This window comes from Erinaceus europaeus, chromosome 19, assembly GCF_950295315.1.
Source record: "Erinaceus europaeus chromosome 19, mEriEur2.1, whole genome shotgun sequence".
Lineage (NCBI taxonomy): Eukaryota > Metazoa > Chordata > Mammalia > Eulipotyphla > Erinaceidae > Erinaceus > Erinaceus europaeus.
In genome coordinates, this window is record NC_080180.1 from 35,624,570 (window position 1) to 35,652,314 (window position 27,745).

The window sequence follows — 27,745 nt, forward strand, 5'->3', positions numbered from 1 at the left end:
GGCCTATTTTAGTTATATTCCAATGGGCCCATGACTATACTAGCTTTTAACTAGAGGTTTGGTTTTGACTTGCAAAACAGAAAACTACTCATAAGAAAGACAGGTACTTAGCTTTAGAGTACATTCATTAAAAATTCCTGGAAAAAAAAAACACACTTCATTTGACTTGAGCACATCTGTATTCTAATAAACTATTTCAACTCAGTAATATTAGAGTAATAGCCCATAAATAAATGACATCAATTACTGTAGATAAGTCTCCTATCTTCAAACCTTTTTATTCAATCATCAAACTACTTATTTCCCTTGCACTTAAACTAATAGCTGATAGGAAAGAAAAGGAAAGAATATGGCACAGAGTTTTTTCCTTCTCAAATGCCTGACATTTTTTCCCTCGACAGATTTTCTATCTTCTAAAACAACAAAAAAAAAGTCATCTGCAAGCTATTTAATGATCAGAAAGCATAGGCTACCTTAAGGTTGGTGAAAAATGATCATTGCTGCTTGCAGTCAGTTCTGCCTGTTTTCAACTCTTTAGCTGTTTCACATTACTTCTTCCTGACTGCAAATCAGACTATGAGTTTACCAGATATAGCATGGACCTACAAAAATTATTATCAATTTGTTTGTCATGAAATGGAAATTAGGAGAACTTTCTCATGCTGCAACCAGTGTTGGGTGAGTTACTGGACACTTTGACAGCTCTGCAGTCCCAGGAGTATTTATTGGTCATCTCTCCTCTACAGAGCAGAGCTTCAGCAAAACCATAACTCTTTGTAAGACTCCCTAAACTAAAGATTTAAAGATTTCCACATGAGTCACTGTGGAAGAATTGTCTTGGCTTCTACTAGTTTCCACATATTGTTGGAAATTTATGAATAAGTATTATAGTTCCAAAGTCCTATTAAATTAAGCAAGACTGTTGTAATAGAATTCCCTCCAGTGGTTTGTGAGTTGTCTCTTCTCTTCATATTTAGTTTAGAGCATCAATGTCTTCCTACTGCTAACTAAGCCTAATAGAAATAGTCCTACTTAGATTTCAAATTCATCTATAGATGGCTTCATTTACCCATTTAACTTCACCGTCCCTTGTTCCGCAGCTGCTGCCCCTAAGCTATTAATGTTCTCATTATTTTTACACATTATGGTTCCCTGAAATATTCTCTAAGCTCCTTGACGTAACCTAGATCCTTTTTTCCTATCAAGGTCAAATTGTTCTCCTTTTGTCCATAAAGGCTTTTCTAATTAGCATAATCTTTGTGATTGTGAATTTATCTTTCCCCTCCACTATTGTTATTTAAACAAGTATTATGTTTCTTGGACAAGCTAATATTGGCTACACTACACCTATTTTCTCTTGCCTTCATCCACTGTGTCTCTTATTTATATTTTATGACTGAGATGGATATTGTCAAGAGGAGCAAAAACCTATGCGAAAGATAGAAAAATCTTGTTGATTCTTCTTTTTTTCTTTTCTTTTCTTTCTGCCTATTTCCTAAGATTGTAAGGAACTTAGTTTAGTAAGATTTGTCATTAACTGGATGTGAACTGACCTGCTTTAAGGTCTATGTAATTGCATTTGTTACCAAATGGAGAGAGAGAATGAATCTTCTTACTGCTTCTGTGTGAATCAGCAGAAATTAGACACTGCAGTGGTTAGTGTTCAAGTAGATCAAAGACACCACACTCAAGTACACATAGCCAGTGAACATTAATTAAAAAAAGGGTAGAAGGAGAAGAATTTGCTATTTTGTTAAAAATAGCTTTAATAGGAATTCATAAAGGATGATAAAGCATTTTGAAGTTATTTATAGCAGCTGCCCTTAACATTTTTACCTCAAAGGGAGAAAGATGCAGCTCTTTACAAGAAAGAGAAGGAGAGATGGAGAGATGGAAAGTTGAAGGAGTGGGGTAGAAGGGAGAGGGAAGAAAAAATGACTACTGTAGGAGAGGGCTGGATTTTGACAGAGAAGTCCAGTAGCTTCTAATCTGTAGTCTTATGTGGAAGTATTGCAGGAAAATACACATACACCCCCACCTCTCTCCAAATTCCTGCTTGCCCCTCTTCTACTGGACAACACAGAAAAAGGATCCAGAGGAAGATAATTTGACTGCATAATCCATAAAAGTATATATGTGGGCAATCCATAAAGATATATATAAAAAGAGGTAGAAATTTAAACTGAGGTACATAGAAAGTAACCAGCAAAGACAGACTACTGATAGTTTTGAATTATCTAGAGAAGTATCATGGATAATGAAAGTAAAAGGAATGAGAGGACAGACAATGGAAAGCACAAGAGTTAGGGGCAAAAAGGTGGACTGAGACCCACATTGTGATGTATTGTCATGTCTCCAAGAAGTTAGATGAAGATATTAAGAAGTAAGAATAATGTTGGTGCTAGATGGTGGATCACCCAGTAGGATGCATGTTACCATGCTCAAGGACCCTAGCTCAAGTCTCTGCTCCTTAACCAGATGTATGAAACTTTGTCACAGGTGTACATAGATTTCTTTGGGTAGCTATTTTTGTATTCTTTAAATAGATCTCTAGGAAAAGAACTCTCAGATCATAGTTTAGAGAGTTTTCTGATATATTGAGGTAACTGTAGACAGTTTCCCATAGGAGTTGAACAAGTTTACTGGAATCAGGGATTGAGTCTTTTTTTTTCTTTCTATTATCTGTATTTATTGGACGGAGACATCCAGAAATTGAGAGGGAAGGGAGGAACAAAGGATAAACACGAGTCTTTGATATGTTGACTCTCTTAAAAGCTTAGACCAGGGAGAACAGAAGAGATTGGTGGCACAGCTAAATACAAATAATGTCAAAGGATATAAATTATGGTGATGCTGTATATGATACAGCAAATACTAACAAAGGGATATTTCAAAATTAAACCAATTGCCATATAATGTGATTATAGCAATAACCATCTATTGTCTTCTTAAACCCTAAAACAGCAGGAACCTCCCACTTCCTCAATAGAGCCTATATTTCCCCCAGTCCTGGAAGCTCTACAGTGGGGGCTCACTTTCCTGCATGCTTCTCTCAATTCATACCAATGATATTGTATCTGTCAATCCCAACCTAATCAATGCAGTGAGTATCATGTCAGTATGCTTTACTTCAGACTGTGTCCAGAGACACTAGGCATGAAATATCAACCCTTCCCCCTCATTACTACGGTGAGACCTTTCCTTTCATAGTATTCTCTAACTCCATTCCAGGAGTTTCACTTTCTAACAAAATCCCAAAACCTAGATATAGACCAGGTCCAGTAAGATAGAGCATATGTTCACATGTATCCTTAAATTAGGGCAATATATATACCTGAAAGCAAAAGTACACAATAGTCTGTAGTGAGTCAGTATCAAGTTCATAATGAAATAGTGTCTACTTAGACTTAGATACCATCCTTATCTACTTCCTATTACAGTTCTCTCACTCACTCCAAAGCTAACCTCATCATAGCAAGGACTGCAAAAGCTGAATAAGGGCAAGAGACGGGGGTATACTTTGACACTATCAGGCCCATCAGCTGGGGCCCTAATCCGGGAGGCCTGAGATTCCCAAATAGACATGATGGGCCTAGACATTGAATAAATCCTTCTCTCCATTGTTATTGGTCATCTCTATCAGGAACAACACAATAGACCCCTTTGTGAGCCACCATAGGACCTGTACTCAACTTGTTTCAACAATGGTAGAGAATGTTCCATCCTCTGATGGGAGGCTGGACAACATACTCTATGCTACACCTGAGGAAGATGGGTCCTGATATTGGGGCAGCTTGGAACATTCCTACTTATGACCACAGAATGTGAGCTCAGATCTACAGGAATGCAGAGGTCTCATAGGCTCCTAAGATGAATATGGGCCCCAGATCACATCAAATCGATGGGGTTTATAATCCCATATTTAGGAGCTATGCTCTTCCCTGATCCAGCTTTCTGATCCTTCTGCCAGCCATGACTTCATCTCCCGAGGCAATAATTAGGATCCACCTGTATATCAGATTTCAGGCTCAGGCAAAAACCAAAACAAAACAAAAACACTAGCATAGCCACAGGCACTTTGGAATATAACGAAAATATGCCCACTAGTTATCTACAAAATGGAGGGGTCCCCAACTCTTCATCTGTACTATTCCAGCCTTTAGGTTCATGATTGGTCAACAATTTGTTTGGCTTTGTATGCTAACTCTCTTTTCAACCACCAGGTTCCAGATGCTAGCATGACGCCGACCAGACTTCCCTGGACAGACAACCCCACCAATATGTCCTGGAGCTCCTCTTCCCCAGAGTCCTTCCCCACTAAGGAAAGAAAAAGACAAGCTGGGGGTATGGATCAATCTGTCAATGCCCATGTTCAGTGGGGAAGCAACTACAGAAGCCAGACCTTCTACCTTCTGCATCCCACATTGACCTTGGGTCCATACTCCCAGAGGGTTAAAGAATAGGAAAGCTATCAGGGGAGGGGATGGGATACAGAGTTCTGGTGGTGGGAATTGTGTGAAGTTGTACCCCTCCTATCCTATGACTTAGTCAATATTTCCTTTTTATAAATATAAAATTAAATTAAAATGTAGATAAAATAAAATATTAAAAAATAAAAACAAAAAAAGGAGAAAGACACCTGCAACTGCTTCACCACTCTCAAAGTTTTTCCCCTGCAGATAGGGCCCAAGGGCTCAAACCCATGTCCTTGGACATTGTGTAACATGTGTGCTCAACCTTGTGTGCTGTCACCCAAACCCAGGGTTGAGTCTTCATTCAGCTTCCTGGATTTCTTTTTTTAAAATTTATTTTATTCCCTTTTGTTGTCCTTGTTGTTTTACTGTTGTAGTTATTATTGATGTCATCACTGTTGTTGGATATGACAGAGAGAAATGGAAAGAGATGGGGGAGACAGAGAGAGAGAGAGAAAGATAGACATCTGCAGACCTGCTTCACCACCTGTGAAGCGACTGCCCTGCAGGTGAGGAGCCGGGGGCTCAAACCAGGATCCTTACTCTGAATCTTGTTCTTTGCGCCACATGAGTTTATCCTGCTGTACTACCACCCAATTCCCTGCTTCCTGGATTTCTATGTTCTAAAGATAACCCAGGTATGGAAAAATTTCTGATATATAGATAGATACAATGATATATATATATATATATGTTTCTGCCCCATCCTTTCTCAGGAATTTCCATAACTCTTATGTTCACTGATAGAGTCTGTTACTTCTTCATTTTTTCCCCCTAAATCTTTTTTACCATCTTTTCTGAATTCACAGAGTGAGTTCATTGTATCTCTTAAGCCAAATATTCTTTCCTTGGCATGATGGTATTCACGCTGTAAGACTGCTAGCTGAACCTGTACTGCACTGAATGTATCTTATACACTTTGAAACTCTGCTTGAACATTTCCTTCCATACGTCTTAATTCTTTAATGAATTTTGATGGCACTACTTTCATGTTTTGTAGTGTCCTTTTTTAATTTCTTTATTGGGGATCAATGTTTTACATTTGACAGTAAAACAATAGCTTGTACATGCCTAACATTTCTCAGTTTTCTACATAACAATACAACTCCCACTAAGTCCTCTGTCATCCTTTTGGGACCTGCACTCTCTTCCCCCATCCACCCAAGAGTCTTTTAAGTTGGCATAACACACCAATTCCAGTTCAGGTTCTACTTGTGTTTTCCCTTCTGATCTTGTTGTTCAACTTCTGCCTGAGTGTGAGGTCATTCCATATTCATCCTTCTGTTTCTGAATTATTTCTTTTAACATGATTTCTTCAAGCTCGATCCAAGATGGGCTGAAAATGGTGAATTTGATCAGCCATCATCTGTTGTTGGACACCTGGGTTTTTTCCAGCTTTTGGCTATTACAAATTGTGCTGCTAGGAACATGGGTATACACAAATGAATTTGGATGGGTGTGTTGGGTTTCTTAGGATATATCCCCAGGAAAGGAATTGCAGGATCATAGGGTAGGTCCATTTCTAGCCTTCTGAGAGTTATCCAGACAGCTCTCCACAGGGGTTGGACCAATTTGCATTCCCACCAGCAGTACAGGAGGGTTCCTTTGACCCTACAACCTCTCCAGCATCTGTTTTTGCTACCTTTTCTGATGTATGACATTCTCACTGGAGTGAAGTGGTGTCTCATTGTTGTCTCTATTTGCATTTCTCTGACAATCAAAGACTTCTTTGTGTCTTTTTCAATTTCCTTGAGTAGTGACTCATAATTTTCAGTATACAAGTCTTTCACTTTTTTTAAAAAAATATTTTGTTTATTAATTAGAAACATAGGAGGAGAGAGAAAGAGCCAGACATAAATCTGGTGCATGTGCTGCCGGGGATTGAATTTAGAACCTCTTGCTTGAGAGTCCACTGCTTTATTCACTGCGCCACCTCCTGGACCACAAGACTTTCACTTCTTTGGTTAGGTTTATTCGTAGATATTTTAGTGTTTTTGTTGCTATAGTAAAAGGAATTGATTTATTCTAACTTAGTGTTTGCACAGAGGAATGACACTGACTTTTGAAATGCTAATTTTGTAGCCTGACACCTTACTGTATTGCCTAATGATTTCCAAAAGCTTCTTGCTGAATTCCTTAGGTTTTCTATGTATATTATCATGTTGTCTGCAAATAGGGAGAGTTTGACTTTGTCTCTTCCAATTTGTATCCCTTTAATTCCTTGTTTCTGCATGATTGTTATGGCAAGAACTTCCAACACTATATTGAATATTAATGATGATAGTGGGCAGCTCTGTCTAGTACCTGATCTGAGGGGAAATGCTTCCAGTTTTTCACCATTGAGTATGATGTTGGCTGTAGGTTTGCTATATATAGACTCCACTATCTTGAGCAATTTTCCATCTATTCCCATTTTTTGGTAGCGTTTTGTTCATAAAGGGATGTTGGATTTTGTCAAAGGCTTTCTCTGCATCTACTGAAATGACCATGTGGTTTTTGGTCTTGTTTTTATTGATGTGGTGGATCACGTTGACTGATTTACATATGTTAAACCAACCTTGCATCCCTGGGATAAACCCCACTTTGTCATGATGAACAATATTTTTAATAGACTGCTGTATCCAGTTGGTTAGAATTTTGTTCAGTATTTTAGCATCTATGCTCATCATAGATACTGGCCTGTAGTTTTCTTTTTTGGTTGTGTCCCTGTCTGCTTTTGGTATCAGAGTGATGTTGACTTCATAGGAGCTGGAAGGGAATATTCCAGTGTCTTCAATCTTCTGGAAGACTTTTAAAGTAGAGATATTAGTTCTTCTTTGAAGGTTTTGTAGAATTCATTTGTAAAACCATCTGGTCCAGAACTTTTATTCTTGGGAAGGTCTTTGATAACTGTTTCAATTTTGTTGGTTGTGATGGGCCTGTTCTTATTACCTAGGTCTTCTTTATTTAATTTTGGAAGTTTGTAGGTATCTAGGAAATTGTCCATTTCTTCCAGGTTCTCTAGCTTGGTGGCATATAATTAATTGTTCATAGAAGCCTCGCATGATATGTTGAATTTCTGCAGTGTCTGTTGTTATGTCTCCTTTTCCATTTACAATCCAATTTATTTGAGTCTCCTCCCTTTTTTGTTTTGTTAGCTGTCGTATGCTTTACATTGGTTTGTTCTAGCCCTCCCCCGCCAAGAGAATTGGATCAGTCCAGTTAATTTCGGGGCCCGCTTGGCCCCGCCCCAAGGAACCCTGAGAGAGGGTTCCTGAGTTCGAGAGTGCCAGAGTGGCAGAGTTCGAAGAGTTCCAGAGTTCGAGAGTAAGAGAGTTCCCGAGTTATAGAGTTAGAGAGAGTGCTTGCGCCGCCGCAAAGAGACAGCCGAGGTCTGTTTGGTGATTAGTTTGTCTTAGTTTATGAATTGTTGTTCCTGAATAAAGAAATACAGCTTCCCTGCCCAGCCGTTGTCTCTGCGTCTCTGTTACCCGCCTGTGAAGCTAGACCCGCCCAACTAGAGCCTACAGAAAATTTAACAACAGTTAGCCTGGCTAAAGGTGTGTCAATTTTGTTCACTCTTTTGAAGAACCAACATTTACTTTTCATGATATTTGTATGGTGTTCTTATTTTCAATGTTGTTTATTTCTGTCCTTTCTGGTTGCTTTAGGGTTCCTTTGTTCTTTTTCTTCTAGGTCTTTAAGGTGTGCAAGCAGATTATTTATTTGTTCTTTTTGTTGTTTCCTAATGTGTGCTTGCATAGCTGTGAACTACCCTCTCAGTACTGCCTTAGCTGTTTCCCAAATATATCCGTAGCTTATATCTTCATTTTCATTGAACTCTCGAAACATTTTGATTTCTTCCTTTATTTCCTCTTTGACCCAGTAGTTGTTAAGCTCCCACATTTTGGGACTATTACTAATCTTTTGTTGACTGTTGTGTATTACTTTAATTCCACTGTGGTCTTAGAAGTTGCTTGGGATGAAATTCTCTTGAATTTTTTGATGCTTTCTTTTTGACCTAACATATGGTCTATCCTTGAGAATGACCAATGTTGACTTGAGTAGAATTTGTATTCCCATTTCTTGGGGGAATGATTCTGAAAATATCCAACAGTTCTAGTTTATCTATCTCCTCATTTAGCTCCCTCATTTTTTATTTATTTTCTGCCTGAATATCTGTCAAGTTGAGAGAGTGGGGTGTTAAAGTCCCCTACTATTACTGTGTTGCTGTTAATATATTTATGTAGCTCTTTCAATAGATGTTTGATATATTTATATGGCTCCTCACTGGGTGAATAAATGTTAATAAATGCTAAGTCCTCTTGGTTGACTGTTCCTCTGAGCATTAAGTAAGGTCCATCTTTGTCTTTTTTAATTTTATTTATTTTAAAGTCTATCTTGTCAGATATGAGAATAGCTGTTCCTGCACTTTTTTGTGGGCCATTGGCTTTTATGATAGTTTTACGTTCTTTCACTTTAAGTCTTTGTTTGTATTGTTGAGTTAGATGGATTTTTTGTAGACAGCATACTGTTGGGTTGTGTTTTCTGATGCATATTTTTAATAGGTGAATTCAGGCCATTGACATTTATTGATATCATAGATTTAAGCTATTTTAATGTCATTATTGTAGATTTTTAGAGTTTTCTGGTATATGCCATATTTATGTTGGTCTGACTGTTTATAGGAGCCCTTTCAGAACTTCTTTCAGGGAAGGCTTGGTGATAGTTGATTCTTTCAACTGTTGTTTGTCTGAGAAGGTTTTTATGCCTCCATCTAGTCTGAATGACAGTCTAGAAGCTAATCTTATGGGTTTTTCTCTGTAGGTGACTTTGCTTTTCTCTTGCAGCCTTCAGGATCCTTTCCCTATCCTTATTCTTTTCCATTCTAAATATGATGTGTCTTGGTGTCTTTACGTCTGAGTTAATTCTGTTTGGGACAATCTGGGCTTCTTAAACCCTTATGTCTTTTATGTTGTCTAGACTAGAGAAGCTCTCAGCTATTATGTCCTGAAGAATGCTTTCTTCCCCTCCCTCTCTTTCTTCCTCTGGTAAGCCAATAATGCATGTATTATTTCTTTTGAAGTCATCCCATAGGTCTCTGTTGTTGTTTTCAGTACCTCTTAATCTCTTTTTGAGATCTCTTACTTCTTTTTTAGTTGTCTTTAATATGCCCTTGATCTTGCTAATTCTGTCTTCAATCTCATTTATTCTATTCTCTCTCCCCTCTACTGTTTCTGGAGTTCATCTATTTTGTTACCCTGTTCTGATACTGTTTTAGCTTGTTCAGCTAGTTGTGTTCTTAGCTCAGCTATTTCAGCTTTCAGCTCTCAAATAACCTTGAGATAATGAGTGTTTTCTTTCAGATTCTCCTTTGTTGTTTCTGCATTTCTGATGACAATTCTTTCAGACTTTTTACTCACTCCTGTGACTATTTCCTTAACTGGTGTTTGGATGTTGACCTCACTATATTGTGCTTTGGGGGGCTTTTAGCTGGATTCTTGTCCTGGTTCATTTCTCCAATATTTTTTCTTTTTGGTTTAACCATTCTATATTGTATGTTATGAGGTCCCTTTCTCAGTACTTTTCAAGTTACTGATCTCTCTTCTCTGGATTGACTTGTGTCTAAGTAAGGTACTTAAAGGGTGGAAACTGACTGTTGTTTCAGTATTATTTTAATTATTTTAATCTTTGAGTTGGAGCACAGTGGCTTTAAAAGCCTATTTTAATTAATTGAACAAATTAATCTCTATCTATTTTCTTTGGTGAACCTGAAGTGCATATAACTGAGGCAGGATTTTGTGTTTTTAAAACAAACAACCCTCGCTGTCTTTGCCTCACTGATATAAATGCTTATCTTAAAAGATTAATGCTGATAGTATGGAGAGAGGAGTAGTCTAAATAGGAGAGGAGGGTGATTTTTCCTAAATTAATTCCTGTTTTTCAAATCATTATTTCATCTTTTGAGTCTGTTGTAATGACAATAGACCTTTTAACATGATCATGCCAAATGGATGAATAGAACGGAAGTGGGTGTCCCCTACTGATCTTTGCTGGCCATCCCTTTTCAAGATTAAACTTTATTTAATGGAGATGCTCTGCTTGGTCTCCAGTGGAGGCTTATCATGTTGTAACAGTGTGTGTGATAACTCATTCTCAAAACTGGAGCTTTGGTTCAGATCTTGGCATTGTTCTTAGGTTCTTATTCAGATTTCTCCTGTCTCATGCAGAGAAATGTGGCCGGGGACCTTTTACCCTTAGTTTCATGTCTGTAAAATGATCCTTGCCACACAGCTTTGCAGCAGGCACCAGGTGAATAGTGAGAAATTTGAAACTGCCTTGCAGGAGACTGGAGGCTGGAAACTGCAGAGCAGATGCTTTCTCCTTCCCTGGATGTTAAAGGGACAGCTCATTAAGTCCATTCCTCATTGCACTGAAGCAAAGAAGAAGGCAGACCTTCAGCAGAAGGTGTTGACTCTATTGATTTCTACAGACCCCTGGCCCACTGGTTGCTTCCCAATATCAATAACTCTGTAGGTTTTTCTTCCCTGCACATAAGGGGAGGCAATGAGAGGGCTTTCCCAGGCCTGCTGAGCTGAATCAAAACATCTGCCAGGCAGAGACTTGTTCTGCTGAGATAGGGTCTGCCAGACCCTGAAGAAGTTGTAAAGTGAAGTAAAGGTTCCAGATCATAAGCATATCCTCCCCTTCTGTTCACCAAGGAGTGACCTATAAGAACAAAGATTTTAAGTCTGAGGCTCATCCCTAACAGTGTTTGTGTTGTATGGGCAGTGACTGCTGCTTACTTGCCTGCCTTTTCCCTTCCTTGTTGTGTGAATTTAAGAATCTTTGTTCTTGCTATGAAATTTGGGAAGCTTGTTGGGTGAAAAATGACAATGGGAGTAAGGCATATTACTTTTCCTTATACTTGCCTGAATTTTTGGGAACATCCGTGCTCCTTCTGACAGTAGACTACTACACACAATAGCAGTATGGTGGTGTTTAAAAGCACATACCTGGGGGTCAGGCGGTAGCACAGTGGGTTAAGCGCCTATGGCTCAAAGAGTAAGAATCAGAGTAAGGTTCCAGCCCTCAGCTCCCCATCTCCAAGGAGGTCGCTTCACAGGCAGTGAAACAGGTCTGCATGTGTCTATCTTTCTCTCTCCCTCTCTGTCTTCCTGTTCTATCTCCATTTCTCTCGGTCTTATCCAACAAGGATGACATCAACAACAACAATAATAATAATAACCACAGTAATGATAAAACTATTAGGGCAACAAAAGGGAAAAAAAATAGCCTTCAAGAGTAGTGGATTCATGATGCAGGCACCTAGCCCCAGAAATAACACTGGAGGCAAAAAAAACCCTTAGAGTACCTGAAATGATGGTTTGATTATGGTACTTAATAAACTGTCATTGTTTTGTCAATTTTTTATTATTTATTTATAAAAAGTTAACACTGACAAAACCATAGGATAAGAGGGGTACAACTCCACACAATTCCCACCACCAGAACTCCATATCTCATCCCCTCCCCTGATAGCTTTCCTATTCTTTAACCCTCTGGGAGTATGGACCCAAGGTCATTGTGGGATACAGAAAGTGGAAGGTCTGGCTTCTGTAATTGCTTCCCTTCTGAACATGGGCATTGACAGGTCAATCCATACTTCCAGCCTGCCTCTGTCGAATTTTTTTTGACATTGCCCTGCTGTTCTCAAACTCTAAAATAAAGTTCCTAATAGTAGCTGATGCAGAAGGTTGCTTTAAGCTAATGAGATAATAGATATGAAGTGCGTAGAACAAGTCTGCATAATATGCACTCAGTAAATGCTGTTTGTTGTCCTTGTAGCTGATCACTGAAATCCTTGAGCAAGAAGAACTTGCCTGGCTTTTGAATTTCCTTATCTAAGATACTCTAAGATGCGCCTGGTACAAATTCTTCCTAGCTAGCATTCCTAGGATGGTGAAGGCCCCTTTGTCTATATCATTTGTCCCTGGAGAATTCTGAGGTTTAAAGTTGTATCTTTCTTCTTTTCCTAACAGTTGATATCTATTACATATAGTTCAAAATTACAACTTTCCCTGAAGAAAGATGTTAATGGATTCTATCAAGGCCACAAAACAGCCACTTCGCTATATAACAGTTCTTGAGTTTCCTAAAAGCCTGACCTTCAGTTAGAAAATGATTGGGAAGCTTCCGATATGCTCAGGAATCCAATCACTATTTATCACTCCTTGGTGGCAATTTGTAGGGGGTAGGGCATAAGCTGTCATCAACAGTCTGCTAAGTCACACAAGTTACCCTTTCCCTAACACTTGCTATCCATAATATCTCTCAGAAGATGGTCTCAAGTAAGGGAGCTTTTCAGGTTTCCACTGAAGCAGTGGATAATTTGTTTGTCTTCCAAAACTAAATAAAGAGATGGGAAACAAAAACAAGGCAAATGAACAAGCAAGAAAACAAAACCCTAACTAGACACTCAGCCACAGCAGTTTTCAAGACATTGTTCTGTTCTGAGACTATTGAGACATCACCAACTTCAATGAGATGGGACTTCACATAACTGAGAGTAAGTATAATTTTTTCCTTAACTTAAAATTCTCCTTCAAAGCTCTCAAGACTATCAATTGACCTCCCATCATTTTTAGAATTGGCTCCTCAGCCAGTGCTGTAGTAACAAAGATGCAAAATGATTTCAGGCCAAGTTCCCCCCTAAGTTGCATGTTTAAAAAACATAATAAAATTTAATAATTGTTTTAGTAACTTTAAAGTCATGACTCGGTAGGTCTAGGTTTACCAGAAAAAGAGATTAGCTCATTTACATTTTTTCCACTTCATAGGAAATTTTAGCTTTCTATGTCGCCACCTTGTGGCCATTCTGAGAATTTCATTTTTGTGCTGCTTGAACTCAAGCTTGCCACACATTTTGCAGACTGGTAAGGGATTGATTACCCACTTTCGAATCATCACTTTAGACTACTTGCTATTTGCAGCTCATTGATTGTGTGCTTTAAAATTCCATAATAAGCCTTGGGAAAAAATCAAAGTGCCTATCTGGAGCCTCTTGATACTTGAGAATAATTTATACTGTTTTGGGAATGTGTTTGGTTATGTTTTATTTTGGGGCCATAATACATTGGAGAAATGATGTAAAATGTGCTTGAAACCCCTTGAAACTGTCATTTAGATCATCTATTGAGACAAACAGTACTGTTATATATTTCTCTAAGTGTGTGTGTGTGTGTGTGTTGTTTGTTTGCTTCTATCATTTTATTTGGGGTTTAATGATTTATAGTACAGTCTTTGACACCTGGATATAATCTCTCATCTCCCCATGATAGACTTCCCAAGAACACTCTCACCCTCAATTTGAGTCTTTTTCCACCATCATGCACCAAGACACCTCTTGTCTCCCTTCCTGCCCTCCTTCCCCAGAAATGTTGGCATTGATGCAATACACTCAAAACCAGTGTTTTAAAGTGACTTTCCTGAACTTAAAACTATGAATTATTTTTCTGATCCTCCTTCTCCTGCAGCGTGCACTGTATCAAGCTGGAGGATCTAGGAGGATCAGGCATATTTATTATTGGAGACAGAATACTCTTGAAAAGGAAATCATCAGAGTATGTTAGCTGAATATGAAACTCAAGGCAGACCAGGTAATGGTAGTGGCAATAGGATGGTGAATATTCTGTAAGACCTATGAGAACAGTAGCAAAAACAATCAACCAAGAAGGCAACTGACCTGAGGTGAATCAGTTCTCACTAAAATGAATATTGTTCATTAGTATGAGTATTGCTCATGCGACTATGATCTTGTGACTGTCCCCTTCAATTTGGACATTAGAGGAGTTAGTATGTATCCGATACCGATTTGTTTTCTTAAAAATTTATATAGGAGTCAGGCAGTAGCACAGCAGGTTAAGCACACGTCCCACAAAGCGCAAGGACTGGCGGAAGGATCCCAGTTCGAGCCCCGCATCCCCACATGCAGGGGAGTAGCTTCACAGGTAGTGAAGCAGGTCTGCAGGTGTCTATCTTTCTCTCCCCGTCTCTGTCTTCCCCTTCTCTCTCCACTTCTCTCTGTCCTATCCAACAATGACAACAACAATAATAACTACAACAATAAAAATATAAAAAAATTATACACATCATTTGCATCAGTGTGTTTTGTTCTAAGTATTTATTTGCTACTGTTCTTTCTTGAAGGGGGTGGTTTTCATTAAAAACAAGAAGACTATATTGCGGATCTGCCTGGGTATAGAATGCTGAGTCATTGATGTCTTTTCTAGTCTCATTATCTCCTCTCAGACTTAGCTAGTCAGCAAGACAACATTCACCAAGGACAAAACCAGCTTTCCTCTTTGATTTGCAGACTTTATTTAATTGAATCAGAAAGCAGTATTTAGCACTTAGAAGCCTGATTTCAGTCAATACAAAAAGAAATAATTGCATATTGGTTTGACAGTCATCAAAAAAGAAATCTAGGACATGAGGGAATCAAAAGCACAGGACAATCAGTGGTGTGGGAAATAGTTGTAATCACACCCCAGATATCTCCACACACCATAATCAACAGACACAGAAGGGTGGAGTTGACACAGAAATCAGACTGAACTAAGCTTTCTAATCCAGGGGTGGAGATGTCCAGGCCATTGTCTGTTACAGCCTGTGTAATCATTTATCTGGCCTGCTAAGGCAACTAAAGCTTTTTTTCTAAGCAATATTAAGTGCTGATTTTTAAGTTGATGATTTTATATAACCCACGAATGATGTTACATATATCTAACTGACCATTAGCAGAAAAAAAAAAAGTTTCCCCACCACTGAATTAGGTACCCAAAGCTCTATAGCGTAAGAATATCCTGAAAACTACATTTCTTCCAAACTAGAGTTCACGTTCTGAAACTCATATAACCCTCCAACTGGCTTTTATATCACATTCTTAAGAAAATCTGGCAATTGAGAAATTTAGAATCATTAGTATCATTTCATGTCTTCTTTACTGTTACCATAGTGTTAAGAACAATTCAGTAGTTATGACGACAATCTTTTTCTCCAGTGATTGGGAATGATGTGAGCAGCCCGCTACCTTTTAATTAGTTAATGGAATAGGATGCATTTTTGTTCTTTTGTAGACCTTTCCATTCCTGCAAGATAAAATTTTAGTTAAAACATAATTAATGGGTAATCAGGTTATGTTCAAATCAAGTACTCGTATTCCCAAAGAAATGACCTTTTATAAGCAACATTTGTCTACTTACACTCAAGCTTATCACTTATAATTGTCAAGGTCCCGATTATTATTATTTTTGATTGTTGTGGTTATTATTGTCATCCTTGTTGGACAGGACAGACAGAAATGGAGAGAGGAGGGGAAGGCAGAGAGTGGGAGAGAAAGACACCTGCAGACCTGCTTCACTGCCTGTGAAGCGATTCCCCTGCAGGTGGGGAGTCGGGCTCGAACCAGGATCCTTCCACCAGTCCTTGAGCTTCGAGCCACCTTAACCGCTGTACCTCTGCCCAACTCCCAAAATCCTGATTATTTTTAAAGAAAAAGATAAACATGTAAGAAAATACTAGATGAAGTTGACCATTTTTTACATTAAGCTCACAAGTATTTCAAAGTATGTAAGAAACATTTTCTCATAGCTTATGACTGTGTTATAGGTTATGGACTCTACATGGAAATAGTACAGAAATGTGTAGTTTCTTTTAAAGGTTTTCAATCTAAGAAATAGCAGAAATTTGTGTAGGAAATACCTAGGAATGTTGTGAAGATTTTCCAGCCAGATTTCTCAACCTAGCCTTGCGTGGTCACTTTTGATATCAATTTTCAAGGCCTAAGTAGAAATAGACAGTTAAAGATTAGTTATTTTTTAAAGAAAAAAATGTAGAAACCTGTGACATTTCAGTTGTTCATCTATCCTTGCTATTTAGAAGAATCTTTCTGGTTATCTGACATTTATTTATATTTTTGAGCTTTCTTTTGCTATAATAATGATAATTGTGTTTTCCATTACAAGACGCCAAGTAATTGGTATGCACTTAGACATCATCACTCTTCATTTTATGATGAAGCAGACTGATCCTTGTAGAGCATAAAGACTCTGAGCATTTATTCCAGTTTTCACCTATGGTTAGGTTGAAAACTTTTGGAGTAATGTTCACAGCATATCTGTTAATAGTCAGTATAATAGTAAAAAAAAAATTAAGTGACTTTAGTATTTTGTAAAGGATAAAAAGTGGGGCTGGGTGATGGCACACCTGGTTAAGTGCACACATCATCGTGTTCAAGGACCCAGGATGGAGTCCCCAGTCCCCACCTGCTGGGGCAGAGCTTTGTGAGTGGTAAATCAGGATTGCCGGTGTCTCTCTGTCTCTCTCCCTCTCTATAAGCCCCATTCCCTCTCAATTTCTGACTTTCTCTATCCAATAAATAAAGATAATAAAAAAGAAGAAAAGAATATATAGTATCCTCAGCCAACCAATGAGATGTGAGAGAACACAATAGGATACTAATATTTGAAAAACTTAAAAGTATTACTTGTCATGGGCACTTACCACATTAGTACCTGCGTGGGGGTCTGCAACTCCTCTTGGATCTGCATTTGCATGTTTCTATGGTAAATAAATGTCAAAGTCAGAAGTAACTATTTGCACTAGCAATCACATAATATCACATACACCTAAGTACCTATATATGCAAATGATCTCTTTGTGATCCATGAGAGAGCTGACAGTCTATAGACTGTTCTGGAGCAGGGTTGGACAGGGAGAAGAAAGTGAAGTGAATATCTCAAGCTGTGCATTTGCTAAACGAGTTCCCAAACATTTATTTAAAATATTGGAGTTTTAATTTAAATAAAACCTGTTGAAAAGCCCACATAAATGACAGTGCTGGCTGTGTGTGATATGGCTAGAAAAGGCTTATTCTGTTCCATTGGGGCCTGGTAATATACCCAGAATCCTCCCACCCCTCCACCCCCACCCCCCTTTTTTTTTTACAGAAGGATTTTACGTGGCACCACAGACTGAACAGTACACTAGCCTGCCTTCCTTCCTGCCGGTTTTCCTTCCATCCTTCCTTCCTTTCTCCTTTCCTTCTTTCCTGTCTTCCTTCCTTCCTTCCTTTCTTGTTTTCTTCCCTTCTCTTCTCTCTTCTATTCTTTAGACTAGAGCACTGCTTGCTCCTCAACTCTAGCTATGGTAAACCTGAGACACTGGAGTTCCAGGCATGAATACCTTTTGCATAAGCACTGTATAACCTCTTTCTGCCTGAATACTAGTCATACTCTTTAAGTCACTCACAACAAATGCATTATGAGAATTTATGATTTTAATAATAGATAATTAAACATTATACTGCTTTCACTTCTGAGTAAGCAGTGCAAAATTATGTTATCTTGAGGACACATATATGGAAACAGATATACCAGCAGTCTGAGTGATCTTAGAGATCCTGTCATCTCTCTTTTTGATTCTATAACTATAATATGTATGAGTTTTAATTTAGTGTGTCTTATCACATGATTACTGATCCAGGAAAAACAAACACTCTCAGCCAGTGGGAAAAAAAAAAAAAAAAACCTTAGCTCAGTACCACCTCCATGGAGGCCATCTTTGAAAGCTGATCTTGGAGAGTCAGTGTGGGGGCTAGGGTGAGATGACAGTAGTTTCAGGATCAACATTTAAGTGGTATAAACAAGGTCAGCAATCAGAATGTCTAATATGCTAACTGCTACCATCATCAAATTGCATAATGAATATAACATCAGTAGTATAGTATCCACTAGATAAATGTCTAAGAGTGCTATTGTTGGGCCATAAGGTATTTCCATTATTTGTTTAAGGACTCCCCATACAGTCTTCCAAAGGGGCTGTACCTGTCTGTATTCACACCATCCATAAAGCAAAGTACCCGTATCTCCACAACCTCTCCAGTACCTATTCTTTCCTGATTTGTTGATGGAAGCCATTTTCTCAGGCGTGAGACATCAGTAATTTGAATAATGCCAGTACCTACCAGTGTACTTGTACAAAACAGAAAGTGTTCTACTTCTGCTTCAAATAAGATATGCTACCAGACCTTGTCAAGAAATCAGTAAATGTTTAAGTAACATCAAAATTATTACGGAGACAAAACAGACTAGCACAAGGTACGAGGAGAAATGGAAGGACTATACCAGTGTGATATAGTGAGGACTTGAAAAACTGGTTGGCAGTCCCTCCAAGGACTCCATACATCTTCCCTAGTGGAAAGAGATATTAGTCAGCAATTAGCAGTCTAACAAGTGTGACTATTTCTTCAATCCAAGAAACAAAAAAATGTTCCATTCATCCTTGCTGTACAGTTCCAGCAAGTTTTCAAATAGTAAAATGTTGGGAAAAAAATCCTTTCCTCTATATTGTTCTCTTGGAGTGGATGGCTGTATCTAGGTACCTAACTAGAAATTAAGTGTACATATGAGGAGAGTGAGAATATATATATTGTTAGCCTCCAAATCCTAAGACTTCAAACTGAATGCCTAAGTTTGTACAACCAGAAACATCCCTTTGGACATGGAAGGTTCAGACTGCAAACTACTTCATTTACTAGGATAATACATGTATGTCTGACTAAATTTACCCTCTTTACAGTGCTTTCTAATACCTTATTCCAAAATACTCAGACAACTAGAAATTATGGTTCAGTGGACAGAGGACTTAGAAGAAGCACCAGGAACAAAAAATAGGCAAGTATAATGAATTTCACCAAATTCACTATTAGACAATTCAGAATTTTTGTATAGTCAATTGTGTCTTCTGCGGATTAAGTGGGTTACTTTTTCTCTGTCCAGTTATTCACCTTATTATAATGGCTACACTCTCAAGTTAAATGTTCAATGCAAGTGTGGGGTGGCTGTCACTGCTTTACTACCAATATTACAGGAAGACCTGCAGCTTTTTACACATAAATATTAGTTGTTGAATGTAGAAGTTTTTGGTATATGCCTCTTTTCAAGTTCAAAGAAGTTATTTCATTCTCTCATCTACTAAGTTTAATCAGAAATAGAGATTATTATTTTTTCAAATGTTTCTCACTCTTGCACCTCTTAAAAAGATTACATGAAATTGATTTTTAGGTCTAATAGTACAATGAATTGATTTGATCAATTAATTTAGTCCTAAATTTACCCTGTCATCTTAGTCTTATAGTATTTTACTTATGTTGCATACCATGACATTCTATTTATTTATTTATTAAATTTTGTCATCTCTAGGCATCTGGGTTGACTTTTAGAGAGAGAGAGAGGGTGAGAGAAAGAGACTATGGCACTTGAGGTTGGATGGTGGTGCATCTGCTTTAGTGCACAGGTTACAATGCACAAGGACCCAGGTTTGAGTCCCTGATCCCCACCTTCAAGAGGAAAGCTTTTTGAATGATGAAGCAGTGCTGCAGATGTCTCTCTGTCTCTTCCTGTCATCCCCTTCCCTGTCAATTACTAGCTATTTTTTATCTAATAAATAAAATAAGCATAATTAAAAATATTAAAGAGAAAGACAGACAGACGATGGCACTAAAGCTTCCCTCGGTGCCATAGGACCCCCATGTGGTGTACTGGTGGCTTGAACATGAGTCACATGCATGATAAAAGTGAGCTAAGTGAGCTATCACACTAGGCAGAAAATTCTAAGTTTTCATGGTAAATTGTGTCCCCAGAGCACTGCTCAGCTCTGGCTTATGCTGGTATGGGAGACTGAACCTGGGACTATGGAGCCTCACGTATGAGAATCTCTTTGTATAACCATTATGCTATCTACCCCACTCAATCATATAAAGTTGATATTATTTAATTCAATGTTTGACAGGATTGGACAGTTAAGTAACATGTACATAGTATTTTATTTGTGGAAAGGTTATGATAATAAATTCAATATTTTTACTAGATACAAGACTATTCAGATGATCAGTTTGGTTTTTTTTTTGCCTCGAGGATTATTGCTGGGGCTCAGTGCCTGCACTACAAATCCACTACTCCTGGAGGCCATTTTTCCCATTTTGTTGCCCTTGTTGTTGTCGTTATTGTTATTATTGCCACTGATGTTGTTGTTGTTGGATAGGACAGAGAAATCGAGAGAGGATGGAAAGACAGAGAGTGGGAGAGAAGATAGACAACTGCAGACCTGCTTCACCATTTGTGAAGCGACCCCCACCCCCCTGCAGGTGGGAAGCTGGGGGCTGGAACAGGGATCCTTATACTGGTCCTTGTGCTTCCTGTCATGTACACTTTACCCGTGGTGCTACTGCCCGACCTCCAGATGATCTGTTTTTAATTGAATATGTTTTAGTGCTTTGCATCACTCAGGAAGTTCTGTAGAACATGATCAGAAAGTATGGTAGAGTAGGATACAGCAGGGAAATATCCACTTAACACACAAGCTGAGGCCAAATAGATCTTTTAGGCAACTTGCATGTACTTATCATTGGGGACTGTCTGACTAACCCATTTTTTTGAAGGTTGGTGGCAAATAAAAGATGGTGTTAGCAGAATAGGGCAAGGGAGATGGAACTCCAGTCACAACCTCAGCAAAAGAGTGAACCATAGAGAAGTAGTAGCATACGTTGTAGGCAACACTAAGGGAAGGACAAGGTCTGAGGGTCATACAAGTCTTCTGGATTCCAGGAAGCTACTTCACTGCGAGGAAAGACCACAACACAGTCACCTGAGTATGATGACCAGATTCTGAACCCTTGTTATTCTGACTGACACAGTGTGGCAGGCTGAATTCCCTCCCTCCGGATCTTACTGGTCCAGGGAGATGAACAACCCACTTATAGTCAATGCTTGAGTTGGCTGCATGCTTTTGAGCTCATTGGAGCCTGGATTTGCAGATGAAACATGGCAAATGTGAAAACTGTAGCCCGAGAGTTGGGCTGTAGGGCAGCTGGTTCAGCACACATGTGCATAAGTGCAAGGACTGGCATAAGGATCTTGGCTTAAGGCCTGGCTCTCCACTTTCTGGGGATGACTCGATGTGGTGAAGCAGGTCTGCAGGTATCTATCTGTCTCTCCCTCTCTGTCTTCCCCTCCTCTTTCTATTTCTCTCTGTCCTATCCTACAACAACAGCAATGACAACAACAATAATAATGAGAACAACAACAAGGATAACAACAAGGGCTACAAAATGGGAAAAATGGCTCCCAGGATCAGTGGATTCGTAGTGCAGGCACTGAGCCCCAGCAATAACCCAAGAGGCAAATACATAAATAAATAAATGCTTGAGGCTCTGAGATCCCCTGTTCAGTCTTTATTGCCACCAGAGGCCAGAGTTGAGCAGTGCTCTGTTAAAATAAATGAATAAATATAACAAGTTAAACAATATATAAATAAAAGAAAAGAAAACTGTGGCCCAAGCAAAGAAAGGGTCTGAATTTTAGGAACACACATCTCCAGGGCTCCAGGAGCTCCTTGACAAAGAAGGGGCATATTAACATTGCTGACTGTAACTGTGTGCTACTACCTGGCTTATGTATAGCATGTAGTATGGCATTGTGTGCCAGATGTTCAGCTTCCGGGGAAATCCAGGACTATCTGTCTTAGAGCTAGCCATCCATAGCAAGAGACACTTATAGCTAGACCTAGAAGAAAGACTTGGGACAAAGACCACTGGTAATAGTCAGAGAATAGTTGGATCAAAAGAAGAAAGGAGACGGAAAGGGATTTGATGCATAACCTTGTCCTCCCCACCTACACTGGAGATTGAAGAAACCCTCAACAGGTTGAACCCTCTTCTCTCATTCGCCTGAGAACTGAAAAGCAAATGCCTCCAAAACTGGAGCCACAGAACCACCTACTGGAAAAGCAAAGCAAATGCCAGGGGTGGGGGAAGGTTTAATGCTGACACAGTGAATTTAAAGAAGTGTCCTCAGAAATCAATCTTAATGACATGGAAACGAAGAGTCTAATGGCCAAGAAATCTAAAGTGATTTTAATGAAAATAATCAATCATATATTTCAAATACACACTGACATATTGAAGCATTCATGAAATTTTCCAAAAAAAAAAAAAAAAAGAAAAAGAATGACTTCTTTACCAAAACATTTAAAGTCATAAAAAATTCAGAGATAGATGCTGGATATACAAAACAATAAACGAAATAAACATTTTAATGGAAAGTATAGTAAACAGACAACTGCACAGAGAATAATGAATAAGTAAAATTGAATAGAAGAAAAGAATAGGAGACAATGAATTAATAAAAGACAACGCATGGATAGACAACAAGAGAGAAGATTAGGAAAAAGGAAGAAAACCTACCAATCAAACTCAATTCAAGGAGGAAACATGAGGACAATTGGTATACCAAAGAGTGGAAAGAAAATAGAGAAATGATTCAAATAAATAATAGCTGAGAACTTTGAAGACCTAAATAATTAAGCATAGAATGTCACTAAAATGATAGAATGCCCACACTTCACAATGCAAAAAGATCAGCACACCAGATTGTTAGATTATCAGAAATCAAAAATGAAGAAAATGTTAAAATTTGCTAGGAGACAATATGTAAAAACTAAGATATCTCAAACAGACCATCAGCAGAATGCTTAGCAGGAAAAAAAAGACTTGGAGAAAATAGGGCAATTTATTCAGAAATTTAAAGATAAAAATGCGGCACCAAATCTAGCAGGCAAAATTACCATTCAGCTGTGGTAGAGAAATAAAGATTTCCCTAGATTAAAAACAAGGCAATGGATAAAAGGATTTTATCACCACAAGGTTTACACTACAAGAAATATTATGCATATGAAAACTCATGTTAAGTACAAAGGCAAATTGAATCAGCGGAAGGATACCGGTTGGAGGCCCCTGGCTCCCCACCTGTAGGGGAGTCACTTCACAGGCAGTGAAGCGAGTCTGCAGGTGTCTATCTTTCTCTCCCCCTCTCTGTCTTCCCCTCCTCTCTCCATTTCTTTCTGTTCTGTCCAACAACAACGACATCAATAGCAACCATAATAATAGCCACAGCAATGGTAAAACAACCAGAGTAACAAAGGAGAAAAATGGCCTCCAGGAGCAGTGGATTTGTGGTGCAGGCACCGAACCCCGGCAATGACCCTGAAGGCAAAAAACATATATAAACAAACAAACAAAAAGGTAGTAGGAGACAAAGGCAGATAATGTATAATGATCAGGGGATAATCAATTAATTAATTGCATGTCATTAGTATTTATCTATATACCCAACACGGGTATACAGATAAATATATAAACACAGGTATATCTAAATATATAAAACATTATTATCGGGAGTAATGCAACAAAATAAGGGGTCTCTCTTTCTCTCTCTCTTTCTTTTCTTTTTAGCCAGAATGCTCAGCTTTTCTTATTGGTAGTGTTGGAGATTGACCCAAGGATTCCTTACATATAAGTCCTGTACTCTAAGTCTGCACTGTCTACCCAGTCCCAAGAAGATAATCTCAACCCAACAGTTATATCAAAGAATAGGTCACCTACTCAAGAGTTTAATAAGAAAATAATGGTTTTAGATGAAGTAATTGACTTGATGTCCATATTAGATATACACATACATTCCTACTCTCAAACTTGTAAATGTTCATTATTCTTAAAAAACACTTGAAATATTATCAAATACAAATCATAGGCTGGGACACAAAACAATACTCACTAAGTTTATAAATATCAAAATTACATTAAAACACATTTTTTGACTATAATTATATGTATAATTATATGTATAATTATATGTGTGCAGGCAGTGTGGAGTTCAGGGTCAGAGTCCAGGTGCCACTGCTATAGAGATGTCTCAGTCCAGAGACCTTTCTAAATGCCCTCTACCCCAACCCTTGCTGTGTGTGTGGAATTTGGAGCAGTGTTGGCAAGGGGAAGTAGAAAAAAAGAGGTAGGAAGTAAGCTTTTGAGTATTTGCTAGCACTTTTCCTCTAGTCAAGTAAAGAAAAAAAAATGCCAGAGAAATTAAAAATGACTGCATTTGCCACACAGAAAAAAGTAAAAAATTTAAAAGTAGCTTTTTATCTTACACTGTTAACTGCTAGTGAAATAATGATTTTCTATTGATAATATTCTCCAATTGTCATTTTAACAAGTGGATAATCTCTAGTTATGTCACCTTGCTGATTCCTGATAGCAGCTGTATTTCAAACACAGACATAGCTATATCTTAAAAAAAAATATTATTGCAAGTGTAAGTTTCTTACATGAAGATGATGACTTCCATATTCAGTTCTTGAATGCTGTTCATCACAGAAATATCCTTTATTCTCTACTCCTTGAGTTTCTCTAGGTGAGCTGTCAGGAAGAAAATTGAACATTGACACAAGTGGTTTAAGCTTGTGGTTAGCATTAAATCATTTAGAAGACAGACTTTTCAAATACTGATTCCACCTTATAGCAACCATTAGCATAAACATTTGGATGATAACAAGGTATATAAAAGCTCACTTTATTTATGTTCTCACCTAGTCTCTAAGATGAGCTTTGTCCCCCATCTACAGGTACAAAGTTATATATTCTTAGCTATGGTTCACTTCAGTACACAGAAAATAAAGACATACCAATGGACTTGTTTCGATCTATTACATCGATGGTGATAAATTGTGAATACAAGACCCAGAATACCAGTAATAAGCAGGACAAGCAGAATGATCAGGATACTAATATCTGCAACATCAGAGGGGAAAAAGATCCCATAGAATTCAGTTAGGACATCAACTAGGAAAGTGGTATATTAAGATTTACCTAATCTTAAAAACATAATTTATTTCTTATTTACTGAAGAGAAACAGAAACTGAGACAGAAGGACGTATTAACATGTGAGCTCAACCAGTTGCGCCACTGCCTGGCCTCATGACTGACTTATTTTTATTTATTTATTTACACTTTACAATTCTTCTTTTTTCTTAGTGGGGTTTAATTATTCCTTTTAAAAATATATACAAAATAAAAGGTTACAATATTCTTAATAAGTTATCTGTTTAGCAATTGACAATCTACCCATTGTTCTACCATGTTCAAGGAAACCACCACTGGCTGGAAATTTTGTCAGTAATTGATAACAGAAATAAATTAGGTTTTTAGAAGACTTACCCTAAAAATTTCTCTAGAAGCTTAATTTAGTAAAAATCAAATTTGGATAGTTAAATATGCAAAATAGCAACAAGACTATCCAAATTTATGCTAGAAAATAGTAAGAATGTAGTAAAAATGGGAAAGTAAAACTTTCTCACTAACTAGACTTTTGATATATGTAAGAAATTATATTCTCAAATGCTCACTGGTAATATTTAAGTTTTCATCCCAGGAAATAGGTATTTGATCTTCATTGCACTGGCAGTCATGCTTCTGATCGTTCTCCTGAAAGAGAAATAAATTGTGTTATGTTATCAAATGACTGACATAAATTACATTTTCACTTATTTAGCACTAATTATACATTAAATACGTGCACTTTGTTTTAATAACAAACAAAAATTCATGTCAGCATCACTGCTGAAAAATGCTTAATTTGCAAATACTTTTGAAAAAAGCAGTTATAAAAATCTACTACTTTTGAAGATATCCTTTAAAGAAAAGAATAGCTATAACCATTTCAAATACAGATAAACAGCATGGCTTACCTTTTTTTTTTTTTTAAAAAGTTATATTTATTTCATTTCAATGAGAGAAAGAAAAATAGAAACACAAAAGCACACTGCTCAATTTTGGTTTATGGTGGTGCTGAGGACTGAACTTGGGAGATTGGAGCCTTAGGCATGAAAGTATTTATTTATTTATTTGTTTGTTTATTTATTTTTGGTCCAGGGTTAGCTCTAGAGCTCAATGCCACTTGCACTGTCCTGGCAGCTATTTCTCTTCCTTCTCTTCCTCCGTCTCCTTCTCCTCCTCCTCCTTCTTCTTTTTTCTTTTCCTATTTTATTCAGTAAGACAGAGAGAAAACTTGCAAGCAGGAGTAGAGAAGGAGAGAAAGATAAGACACCTGTAGACTTGCTTCACTACGTGTGAAGTGTCTCCACTGCAGACGGGAAACCAGGGCTCAAACCCGGGTCCTACTTCAGATACTATGTGTGCTTAACCTGGTGCACCACTGTCTAGACCCTCAGGCATGAAACTTTTTTGCATATTCATTATGCTGTTTCCCCAACCCAGTGGCTTATCTTTGTAGAAGGCAAAAATATTATGAAATTAAAAGCCTTTGTAGGACATAAAATAATCAGAGAGAAGACCCTAACTTGGTTTAGTATTAATGAGATGATGTTGACTGATGTGAGTAAAAACTGACAGTATCACATCAGAGAATTAGATATTAGTTAAGAACATATATGCAGAAAGGCCCAAAGACAGATCCCAAAACACTAATCCTGGTTGGTTTCAACAAATGACACTTGGTGCTTAAACGACTGGGAGAACATCTAAGGTCATCAGAGAACTACAAAATTTGGATAAGGGCAAGAGACTGGCCAACTTAATAATGGCCCTTTTGGTCAGTATCACACCACCTCATCTGGGGTCTTAGTCAAGGAACCCTTAGATTCCCATACAAATATTATAGGCCTAGCTCAACAAATTGTTTGGCTTCATATGTTAACTCTCTTTTCAATCACCAGGTTCCAGATGCCACCAGGATGCTGGCTAGGCTTCCCTGGATTGAAGACCCCACCAATGTGTCCTGGAGCTCAGCTTCCCCAGAGTCACACCCTACTAGGGAAAGAGAGAGGCAGACTAGGGGTATGGACCGACCAGTCAACGCCCATGTTCAGCGGGGAAGCAATTACAGAAGCCAGACCTTCTACCTTCTGCAACCCTCAACGACCCTGAGTCCATGCTCCCAGAGGGCTAGAGAATGGGAAAGCTACCATGGGAGGGGGTGGGTTATGGGGATTGGGTGTTGGGAATTGTGTGGAGTTGTACCCCTCCTACCTTATGCTTTTGTTCACTAATCCTTTCTTAAATAAAAAATTAAAAAAAAAAAACAAATTTTATAGGCCTAGACCACAAATGGACCCCACTCTGTACCACAACTGGTCACTTCCATGAGGAACAAAATCATAATCCCTCTTGTAGGCCTTCCCAGGACTTTGCCCTCATCATAAAGCAGTGATGATAGAAATAGCTCTAGTCTCTGCAGGGAGGCTGGGGAATTCTGTCCTGCCACTAAAGAAAGATTGATCTTGAAATGAGAGTAGCCTGCACTGTTCCCAGTTGTGACCATGAGCTCAGGCCAATAGGGACTTAGAGGTTACACAGGCTCTGGATATGTATACATATGTA

General features: G+C 38.2%; 1 protein-coding gene across 1 annotated transcript in view; it reads right to left on the reverse strand.

Annotated features, from left to right (window-relative positions):
- Positions 1-27,745, reverse strand: part of ADAM7 (ADAM metallopeptidase domain 7) — a 111,407-nt gene that overhangs the window by 30,830 nt on the left and 52,832 nt on the right. The window contains exons 18-20 of the mRNA XM_016190718.2: positions 25,753-25,819; positions 25,032-25,137; positions 24,675-24,765 (exon numbers count right to left, since the gene is read on the reverse strand). Of these exons, the coding sequence (XP_016046204.2) occupies positions 24,675-24,765; positions 25,032-25,137; positions 25,753-25,819 (264 nt within the window). The remainder of the gene's footprint in view (positions 1-24,674; positions 24,766-25,031; positions 25,138-25,752; positions 25,820-27,745) is intronic.